The sequence below is a fragment of the Lineus longissimus genome, chromosome 3, assembly GCF_910592395.1.
Source record: "Lineus longissimus chromosome 3, tnLinLong1.2, whole genome shotgun sequence".
Lineage (NCBI taxonomy): Eukaryota > Metazoa > Nemertea > Pilidiophora > Heteronemertea > Lineidae > Lineus > Lineus longissimus.
The window spans coordinates 6,549,009-6,560,104 of record NC_088310.1 but is presented as its reverse complement, the minus strand read 5'-3'; the positions used below and the strand labels follow the sequence as shown (position 1 = coordinate 6,560,104).

The following is an 11,096-nucleotide window of genomic DNA, read 5'->3' as shown; positions in this document are numbered from 1 at the left end:
CAACGTGTGGTACTCGGTACAAGAGGACAAGAGGACGACATTGGGAACCTTTGTAATGGACATAGAACTACAGTCTCAATGTGCCCTTGAAGACAGTCACATCAAGCATGGCATACTTGGATCCACATGTGGTACTCGGTACAAGAGGACGACATTGGGAACCTTTGTAATGGACATAGAACTACAGTCTCAATGTGCTCTTGAAGACAGTCACATCAAGCATGGCGTACTTTGGTCCAAGCATAGTACTTGGCACAGAAGGACAGCATTGAGACTGCAGTCTCAATGTGCTCTTGAAGACAATCGCATCAAGCATGGTATACCTGGGTTCAAGAAGAGAGACTAATTCAGTCATTTAGTCTTTATTCACATCACCTAAGGTCTTCACCAAGACTGGACTGTGTTGACAGACCTATCAAATGCGGCCACTCCAGTGGTTGTGACTTTGCTAAAGACAAAAAAGACAAAGTCATTATGCCAGTCTTGCATGGTATACGTACTTGGGTCCAAGTGTGGAACTTAGTACTAAAGGACAGTATTTAGCCCCTTTACAATAGAAATAAAGCTGCAGTCTCAATATGCACTTGAAGACAATCACATCAAGCATGATGTATACTTGGATCCAAGTGTGGTACTGGGTATAATAGGACAACATCAGGCCCCTTTGCAATGGACATTGAGCTGCGGTCTCAATGTGGTCTTGTAGACTGTCACATCAAGCATGGGTCCAAGAATAGAAACTCGTACAGTAATTTCACTACAATGGTTGTGACTTGGCTAAAGACATCAGGCCAGTCAAGCACGGTCTACTTAGGTCCCAGTATGGTACTCGGGACATACTGACAGCATCAGGACCCTTTGCAAGGGACATAGAGCTGCAGTCTCAATGTGCTCAAATCAAGGGTGGCATACTTGGGTCAACGTGTGGTACTCGGTACAAGACAACCACATTGGGAACCTTTGCAATGGACATAGAACTAGAGTCCCAATCATGTGCTCTTGAAGACAGTCACATCAAGCATGGCATACTTGGATCCACGTGTGGTACTGGGTACAAGAGGACAACATTGGGGACCTTTGCAATGGACATAGAACTACAGTCCCAATGTGCTCTTGAAGACAGCCACATCAAGCATGGCGTACTTGGGTCCAAGAGAGGTACTCGGTACAGAAGAATGACATCAGGACACTATGCAATGGACATAGAGCTGCAGTCTCAATATGCCATCACGGACAGCCACATTAAGCATGGCGTACTTGGGTCCAAGAGAGGTACTCGGTACAGAAGAACAGCATCAGGACACTATGGAATGGACATAGAGCTGCAGTCTCAATATGCCATCACGGACAGCCACATTAAGCATGGCGTACTTGGGTCCAAGAGAGGTACTCGGTACAGAAGAACAGCATCAGGACACTATGGAATGGACATAGAGCTGCAGTCTCAATGTGCCCTTGAAGACAGTCACATCAAGCATGGCATACCATGGGTCCAAGTGTGGTACTTGGTGCAGAAGGACAGCATGAAGACCCTTTGCAATCGACATAGAGGTGCAGTCTCAATAGATGACAGTCACATTAAGCATGGCTCCGCTGACTTTGTCAGTTGAGCTTAAAATGGTTATGAAATGACATTGTCACCCTTTTGAAATGGGGCTATCAAGTGACAATGTCCACTTTTCAAAATAGTGAACAGGAATCTTTTCCAAAAGATAACATTTATTTATTTACACACAACAATGAAATGTTACAAATAACTATACAAGGTCAATTTTATACATGAATTTCACGTAAATTTGAAGGAGTCTAGACCAGTTTCAACAGATGAGGGAAAACCAATTCACCTCTTGAAAATGAATTTCAGGCTAATCTGAGTTCATACAATAACCACAAATTGTTTCAATTATAAACTAGTAAATTAGTGAAAAAGCAAATTTCAAGAGATTCCTGTTGAATACCGACTGTTGTCTGCTTTCAAATGATAACAAGATGGACGGATTATTGTCATAAAGTTCTTCCTTTCTCAAAGTCTTGCAAATCATTATAATATTTTCACAACGGAAAGGTCAAAGACTTACAACATCTTTGCCGGGGCCGAGACCTATTGTTTACACTATATATTTACAGAAATCAGCAGTATTTACCATGGGCGAAGAAATAATTCTGTAGACTACCCGGTAGTTGACTGCTTCAAACTGCTATTTTTGTGTGTATGTGAGGCCTTTTTAATCTGTTATTTGTAACAGATGATGACAAAATCAGTCAGTAGAAACTGTCACAGTGCAACTACAAATACATTGTACTTGTCTTTGATTCAGATAATCATCTTGATTCTCAAAATTCTGATGTCATCATGAGCATATCAGTTTGTCAATGTTAACCTGTGATGTGTCAAGATGCATATAATAGGATTCCAATGTTTTCAAAATTTAACAAGAAACGTCCACATGGAAGCTATTGGGACCATCACTGTCCACAGTTTATGACCGGCTCAACTTCAAGTCAACAAGAGGGAAGGAAATTCTAATTCTTCAAGTCCGGAATCCAAGGCCTATCACTACATAAGCATTTCACGCTGCGCATCACATATAATTCAATTTAATGACAGTAATGTAGTGTGAAATAACAAAGACCTTGAGCATGAAACATTAATGTGGTGATAGGCCCATCAAAACTCGGGTGTGATACCCTAGTTAAAGGTGCAGGCTGCATTACCGGTTAAGAGAGGACCATCCCTCAATTTTGTTTTTCGTAAAATTCTGAAGTTCTCCAACTTTTTACATGTCACAATACCCGGAAATGTGACAGTACATGTAGAAAGTTAAGATGGATGGATTAGGAAAAGGTATCCCCAATATGTATGGCTTATTCTTCCTTAACCTCTGCTGGTTTGAACTAGTCTTGTTCATCCTCTGGTTCATCCCTGACAACTGGCACACCTGGAATACATGAATGTTCAAGGGTTTAGAAGATTAGTCTGGAGGAAAAGTGATGAACAAATGAGCGGTGCTTCTTTTCCCAGGACAATTATACGGTTACAACGGACATTGTGTCACATCAGAAAAAGTATTGTTGGTGCATAACATAACGTGCTGATAACTTTTGCTGGAGGGACATAATTTGTCCCTCGTGATGTTACCGCTGGTGATAGTGATGTCCTCAGTATTGACTTGGTTTGGTTTACGAAGGAGGGAAAATGGCAAACAATACTGCGGTTTCTGCTTAAAAATCAGAATATTTTTCCTGACGCTACAACTCTTTTGCAGACAGAAGGATGCAATCTGAAGTGATTTGGTGCAATGACCAAGTCCTCAAATGGTCAAGAAATCAAGACATACCATCAAGCTTTTTGATCATCTTTAATTTCTTAATGACGTCATCTCTGTATGTAGCTTCAGACGTCAGTTTCTCTTCCAGAGGGTTACCTAAAATGGAAAATGGAAACACTATTGAGGCAAAAGGTTCCCAGTCAATTCAGAGAAACATTTCAAAGACATACAGTTCATGCCACTTACTCCGGTCATAGCCAGAACACAATGGTTTCAATTCATGAAAAAATGGCACTGGTGATTTTCTTGTGAAATAGACTAGAGTAAGGACTGCAATTGCCAATGTAGTTACTTGCAAAAGAGTCATTAGGAGTTGTGAACTCTTGAACACTTACCAACAAACAAAAGATCATCCAATTTTAGAAGGGCTTCCTGTGAATAGTAGGAGAAAAGATTATTAGCTCACCTGAGCCACCTCAGATTTTGGGCAATGACAAATTTATTTGGCCCCTATTTAGCTACAGGATCAAAAGGAACATCCATGCTGGTTTAGTGACACCAATTGGATTGAAATTAAAAAACAATCTTTTGTATGCAACGAAGAGATAAGCAGTGAACTACCGGTGTGTATAGTACGTAACCAAAACAAAAATTGACAGCTTTTGAAGGGGCCATATACTTACCAGTCTTTGAAATTCTCCCCAGTCCTTTACACTGTTATTGGCGATGTACAAAACCTGAAAAGCAATTAGATAAACTAGAACAACACTGGCACAATCACAAAGATGTGTGTAACCGCCGCCGATATTCCTCTGTGAGAGGTAGAGCATCATCACACACAAGATGTCGCACAAATTTAGACCAGAATGTCCAATGTAAAAAACGAAATACAGTAATCTGATTGTTTTTTCAACATCAAGTGATGATTTCATGATGTCATGCATCACTGACCATTCCAATAATTTATTTTAATCACATCAGCGTCACTATCCCAAAGGCAGGTATGTTTCTTGTTCAGGTCAAGTGTTGCACTCTAACGGAGGAATTACACTCAGCTTTTTCACGAGGTTTCTCATAGTCAGTGTTTCCGACACATCTTCAACTCTAATGTTGTCATTAAATTGGCTGCCACTACCTCCCAATACCTACCTTTAAATTCTTCAGCATATTGATTCCCTTGAGTTTTTCAATGTTGTTGTATGATATCCAAAGCTCCTCAAGTGTGTCTCCAACAGCTTCCTGGAATATGAGTGAATAATATGAGGCTTAACATCATAAATCTCAAATTAAACCTTATCAAGCCTGAGGGCAAATTTGGTTTATCTTTCAAGTCAAAGTTGGGCGTTTATATCCGGCATCAACAATCATAGATGTACTATCTGGTTTTACATTCAAACTTCAGTCTATCCTGAACGATTCAGTTCAGTACATGGTACATGGTACAAATCTGTTAAGCTGAATTTGAACATTCTTGTAACATAACTTACCAGTCCAGTTAAACTTTTTATGCTGTTTCTTGCCAAGGACAAAATTTTCAAGTTTTCTGAAAGAACAAATTCCATCTAATTACAATGTGATGCAAAAAAATCATCCTGGCAAAAGTTCAAAACTCTGACATTCTTCATGTCATTTCCATAGTACATGTAGGTCAATCTCAAATAAATACCTACATTACCATAGTGCCTTTGTGTCCAAGACATCACAGAGTCATAGTGAGTGACATTAGCTGTCTTGTAGAAAGTTCTCTAATTAGTCAGAGAAGCTTTTCATCAATCCACAGAGAAAATAGAAGCAGTTGGTACACATCCAGGCTTTCCACAAACAGATGCTTGTCTCCAAATGTGTCTGAAATTGTCTAACTATCTCTGATCAACATCAGCACTTACTCAGTCCATTGAGATTGGCAATTTTTTCAATAGTGTTGGTCGACAGAGAGAGTTGCCTGGAAAGCAAAGAAAATGATTTAGAAACTTCATATCAATTTCCATCAGTCGGAGAAGTCCCCTCTCAATGTTCAAATCTAATGTTGTCAACTCTGGGTCACAGGCAGGCCAGACAAGGTGTAATTATTCATGCACACGCGTACGTAACCGGATACAAATTTGGTTCAAATCTCTGTCAACCGCTGAGTTGATTCCTAAAGTCCTCAAAGGAGTGCATTGTATTCCATATCTATCGCCATATCCTATCTATATAACAGTTCTTTTGATCGAAAATTGCAACAACGCTGAAATTTCTAACAGCAGTCGACACCCTGGGAGTCGGGATGTGTAACCGACAACCTGCCTCAATTAAAAAAACAATCAAACTTACCGGCAATTGACAAGTGTCGAGAGGGAGGCATCCATTTTCTCAATGGGGGGAATCTGGGCAAGAAGTTTCACCTCAGTTGAATCAGCAGCCTTGCGTTTTTCCTTATCCTCCCATTTCGCCAGAGCCTCTTTTATAGTTGTGCCTTTAGACTGAAAAAATAAATCATATACATGTACATTGTATTAACAATACACTGTTTGGACCTACATATACTCTAAATTTACACATGTCGTTCTACTGGACTACAAAAGACTCATTGACTTGAAATGCAATTTTTCTGAAGAGTGATATTGAGCTATATAATGGACTTGAGAAGTGTACATGTAATACGTTTTCCTGTGCTACATGATATGAACTGCATGCATAATTTCTAAAACAGACAAAGATGGCTGTCATTTCTTCCTTGTGAATTAATGAACAATCAGAATTTGGGTGATAAAACAACACTGATACTGTGATCAAAGTGAGAGGAGGCATTGAGAAATGATGCAGATAGATCATAGAAGAGAGATGTGATCCCTAAAAAACATTGAGTTGGGAGAATTGTAGTGTCTGGCTGCAGGCACAGAATGTATTTTGTGAAATAGTGCCAGTGTAAATAGTGTAAATAAATCTATAGTGTAAATAGAACAATGTTTTAAGGACAAACTTTAAGTACAAAAAGAGATATCTAATCTCAATTGAAAAGGTAGAATATGACGTAGAATACAAAGTATACTGTTTATCTTACCGAGCCAGCCTACAATAAAAAATTGCAAAAATTAAGAAATAAGCCATGATTTTTTATCATTATTCTTGTACAGACTGTGTTCATCTTGTTTTTTTGTTCGATTTAAAAAAATACAATGACAAAAGTTTTAACATTAAGTCAATTATATGATATCCTCTTCCCACCAGACTACCGACTACCGACTAACATTTATTGACCTCTCAGCCCACTTAGCGCAATATACAATATTAAACGTAAAATCACTACATGATCATAACTACGTATTTATGAGTGATACTGACATCCACAACAAAATAGCTAACTGAGCATACTGATCTAACAAAGTTCAAAACTATGTTAAAACTTTTGATTAAGATGTATTTTGGATTACAATTGACTTTAAACTGATGATTGTATCTGATAGCCTGAGCATCACTGATAAAACTTAAAAGTCAAGAGATTTTAATCCTGGTTTTATAATGATGACAATGATAATAATGATGATGATGATGATGATGATGAACATGATGTTGTAAGATTAAGCACAAAACTTTCAATGATCGAAATGAAAAAACTGAGGAGTGACAAACCCCACGCTTAAAACCTGGCAACCAAAATATGTGTACATTTAAATCTGAACTAAATGATTTGAAAGTATTTTGACATGAGGTCAATTTGTTTCCGATGACCTTTACAGAATACTGGCAAGTCCAAATCATGCACCCACCTGCATCAAAGTTTTAAATAATAAAATATAACGAATCAATAAAATAATTTCCACACTTCACAGTCTTACTCTTACCCCATAAAATTTACCCGCAGACTAAGGCAAAGTAGATAAATTTTTTTGATCAATTTTAATTTAAACCAGACTAACAAACTGAAGGCAATACTTTTCTCTAATCTCTCATTTCAAGATCAAATCACATGTATATGTTCAATTCCACTTCACTAAGTCAGTCATGCAGTCTTGAATTGAAATGCATCAATCTTATCTACTGCTACTGGGTACCGGTAATGTTTCTGGATATTTTGTATCAAGAAGATGGCCATTTTTTAAAGGGAATTAAGGTCATGACGTAAATGGCAATATAACGCAGAAGTGACGATACAATAGGCCTACAGTACGGTAGATGATTAGCAATAGCCTAGTCGATCGATCGATTCAATGCGTGTAACATCTCCCCTCGCCCTCCAAGTCCGAGAATGAAAGATTAGCTTTCATTTCACTCAGTATTCACAGCTGTTAGGCCTATATTCTTATCATGACGTTCGATCAGGTCGGGGGGGGGGGGGGGGTGTACTCAAGTACATGTTATGTCAGCCTCTCTCTTAATATTCGATTCGTGCATTGCATGCCAATGCATGCAAATGTATGCATGTAGGCCTATGCATGTGATGTCCTACATCATGCCATTGGTTTGGTTAGGATTTAGAGTGTTATTTTCACAAAATCGGCGTTTTGGAACCTGATTAGATATAGAACGGGCCGACTTTTGTAACACGCAGATTATGGAACAAAGTTATTCCACTGAAATTGCAAACGAAAGGCCAAAAATATACAAAAAGCTGTGTTTTCTTACCATCTTCACCTAAATTTCTTGAACCTTGTGTCCTAGCAACTGTACACAAATGACTTCGGAGTAAATATATTCATCGCTTTAATTCGTCGAAAAATATTTAAATAAAGAGTAATTGCCATAAAAATTATACTTTACATAAATATGATAGTGTTGCAGGCCATCTCATTTATTCATGTTGATGAAAATAGTACACAACAGATTTTAAAATTGATTAAGAAAATAAAAATCCAATATGTCTGCGGAGTTTCAAGATGTCAGCCTCCATGTTAGCAAATCGCACCCGGTTGGGACAAACTTGTCTGGCTCTAACGTCGAGATATTTTCGAAATTTGGTACGGTTAATGTTTTTTTCTAAAACATAACTTATTCCTCGTCAATATGAATACTTTTGGTTTAATTCGCATTTCTAATAATGTCCCCAAAGCACTTTAAACATTTGCCCTATACTCCATGTACATTTATGTACAGGCCGCTATGTACACTGCAGTTACATGATTTATGATTACATGCATGAATGAATCATGATTACATTTTTACATGATTGATGATAGTATGTATTAGAAGAAAGTGATATATGAAAAAAAGGCTGGGGAGCCGCATTATGTTTACGAGGCTCGCAATGGCCAATGCATGCTTGACTAGCTTTGAATCAGATTGTGTCACATTGAATGCGTGACATTGTCTTTTGATTGAGATTGATAGAGAGCCACAATTCCCTGGTTGAAGTTTTTCCTGTGCTTTCTGAATCTAAGTGCTTTTATTCATTTTTTTCAGGGGCCGGTTGTTAAACAGACGTCACAGTTGAGAAAAGACTGTTTACCAACATCTTCCAGATGGCCAGAAACTTTTCCAGCAGTTGGGACATTTATTCGACATCTCTCCACAACAAATGAGGTGAGTTGTTGCCAAAATCTTGGTTGTGTACATGTTGCTGACTCATTTTTGATTAAATACAGGTGCTTCTTTAAATTTATTAGATGCATCAAGTGAGTAGTTTGAGGAAAAACAAAAAGATTAAAAAAGCAACAGGAAAATTCTGGCTGTTTAGCCATCAATCTAACCAAGCTATACTACAAGGATAGCCATTTAACTACAATTTTACATGTACATCTTTGGAAGAATAAACACTTCAGTGATATCATATCAACATAAGAATATAGAAAAATTTCACAGAAAATGTGAAAAATTAATTATTATGTATTTCGTGTGTTTATTTTTACAGGCAGCCGGTGAGGCAGAGGAAGATGCCTTGTATAAAAAGCTTATTATTGAAGTAGGAGGTCACGATCCGGAAGTTTTAAGGAGTTATGAATCCTATGTCACCACTGCCTCCAAACTACTGGAAATTAGTCTAGATAGCGTGTAAGTAATATCTCGTTGATTTTGTCTTAAATACCAATAGTATTAGAATTATATTTCTAAGGTGAATTACTGGTTATTGAATTTAATGCAGAAGTTTAATGGAATGCCTTTTCTTCCAGTGAGACACCACCAAAACACATTCACAAAATTATATTTCTAAGGTGAATTACTGGTTATTGAATTTAATGCAGAAGTTTTAATGGAATGCCTTTTCTTCCAGTGAGACACCACCAAAACACATTCACAAAATGACTATGCTCAAATCTGTACACATTTACAAGAAACACAGGGTTCAGTATGAAATGAGGACACATTTCAAAATATTCAATGTAAGTATGGCTACTAGGAAATATAGATACATCTTGCTTAAAGGCCCAGACTACAGTGTCTGATTTTATTTCACCTGCCCTTTGTAAGAGTGTAAAACTTCACACAGTTGTTGGGCAGTTATGACACAATCAAAGATGAAGTCTGCATTTGGTCCCCAGTTTAGTGAATTTATCAAAATCTGCGAAGCATATTTACAACTCTTCAATTCTTGCCTGGTAGTATTTGTTGTCTCGCCAAACACCACAAGGTTGATTCTAAAATGTTGGCCAAACCCTAACACTTACTATCTTTCTAGATAAAAAATATAACTGGTTCAACAGCGGATACATTTCTCGAATATATTCAAAGAAATTTACCTGAAGGAGTATCCATGAAAGTGACTAAGGTAGGCATAAAATCTTTGTAATGAACAAAAAGGAGGAAAAAAGAATGCTTTTAAATTATCAGATTTGGCCAATTTTGTTGACAATGCCTGACAATATGGCTCGCTTCTTGATTTATATGAATGTGTCTGCGGTTAATGCTTGCACTGCAAACAGAGTGATTGATGTTAAAATAGTGATTTTAAAGGAAAAGGCCTTTGTTCACATTGAGATGTAAGTTGTGGTTCTCCCTTTCTCATAAAGTCAATTAATATTTCAATATTCTTTCAGCATCGTATTGAAAGACTACCCGAGCACATCAAACCACCCACAGCAGAGCCTGAATTAGCCAGTTAGCCTACAGTTTGTGGATTCAAAGCCTACAAATATTCTGTTCTCATTATTGACTCACTACAACAGGATGGAGTAACTCCCTGATGAATTGAATGCACACATTAACAATCGTGAACACGAATATTGGCAAGGTGTTGTGAAAAAGATATGACTCTCAGACAGCTGGCCTTCTTGTAGCAGGTCAGCTTGAACACTTCAGTCCATCAAAAGCTCTGAAATACAGAAGGGTATTAGGCAGTGTGCATCAGGTATGGCCAAATGTTCTCAGTGTAAGGCCGTTTGGAAAGGTCATCTTCAGTGAAGTCAAGGACGACTGCAAGGAGAGTGGTGAGAGTAGGAAGAGTTAAGAAATTGAGTAGTACATGTATGTGGCTGATTAGTTTGGTTGCCTCAAAAGCGAAGTTGTCTTAATGTCAATAGTTTTCTGAAATAAACCCATGTACCTAATGAATGTCTTCTTGTTTTTATAACGTGAATGTGCCACGGAATATCTGTTTGTTTGGGCTATCAGAGTGGTGCAATGGAAACATCAGTGGCTGTCACCTCTGAGGTCCCTGGTTGGATTCCTGCTCAGTCCCAGTAAAGTCTACTTATGGAGAGGGCAACTCTGATGTCCATTAATGTTGTTTTTTTGACTAACTCCAGGACACTAGACGAAAGATGCCCCAACAGAAAATGAACCTGTTAGGCTTATTGGGCATTCCAATTGGTTGTACCAGGGAACCTGAAATAAGTTCAAAAGAGAGCAGTCTTATGGATATGCAGACTTTTCGAATAAATGATAACAAGAAGATAATAATTTTAGTAATCTTGA

General features: G+C 37.9%; 2 protein-coding genes across 2 annotated transcripts; one reads left to right on the top strand and one right to left on the bottom strand.

Moving 5' to 3' along the window:
• Positions 1-1,701: 1,701 nt before the first annotated feature.
• Positions 1,702-7,931, bottom strand: LOC135484688 (dynein axonemal light chain 1-like). The gene is made up of 9 exons (XM_064766321.1): positions 7,875-7,931; positions 5,583-5,731; positions 5,156-5,211; positions 4,757-4,812; positions 4,419-4,508; positions 3,953-4,006; positions 3,665-3,701; positions 3,339-3,425; positions 1,702-2,939 (listed from the first exon to the last, which is right to left on the bottom strand). Exons 1-9 carry the CDS (start codon positions 7,875-7,877, stop codon positions 2,896-2,898), a joined length of 576 nt encoding a protein of 191 aa, XP_064622391.1. The 5' UTR covers positions 7,878-7,931; the 3' UTR covers positions 1,702-2,895.
• A 195-nt stretch (positions 7,932-8,126) lies between these two features.
• Positions 8,127-10,729, top strand: LOC135484966 (small ribosomal subunit protein uS10m-like). The gene is made up of 6 exons (XM_064766683.1): positions 8,127-8,206; positions 8,649-8,768; positions 9,097-9,236; positions 9,457-9,565; positions 9,862-9,951; positions 10,220-10,729. The coding sequence occupies exons 1-6, from the start codon at positions 8,138-8,140 to the stop codon at positions 10,283-10,285; spliced, it is 594 nt and encodes a 197-aa protein (XP_064622753.1). The 5' UTR covers positions 8,127-8,137; the 3' UTR covers positions 10,286-10,729.
• The last annotated feature ends 367 nt before the right edge of the window (positions 10,730-11,096 follow it).

What these genes read in the sequence shown, in the direction of transcription:
- LOC135484688 (XM_064766321.1), bottom strand. An exon ending in TCGACACTTGTCAATTGCCG is followed by an intron (nt 5,212 to 5,582) that starts GTAAGTTTGATT and finishes TTTGCTTTCCAG; the next exon opens with GCAACTCTCTCTGTCGACCA. An exon ending in ATATGCTGAAGAATTTAAAG is followed by an intron (nt 4,007 to 4,418) that starts GTAGGTATTGGG and finishes ATTGCTTTTCAG; the next exon opens with GTTTTGTACATCGCCAATAA.
- LOC135484966 (XM_064766683.1), top strand. Translation starts at nt 8,138, where the DNA reads ATGTTAGCAAATCGCACCCGGTTGGGACAAACTTGTCTGGCTCTAACG. An exon ending in CGAGATATTTTCGAAATTTG is followed by an intron (nt 8,207 to 8,648) that starts GTACGGTTAATG and finishes CATTTTTTTCAG; the next exon opens with GGGCCGGTTGTTAAACAGAC. An exon ending in GAAATTAGTCTAGATAGCGT is followed by an intron (nt 9,237 to 9,456) that starts GTAAGTAATATC and finishes CTTTTCTTCCAG; the next exon opens with TGAGACACCACCAAAACACA.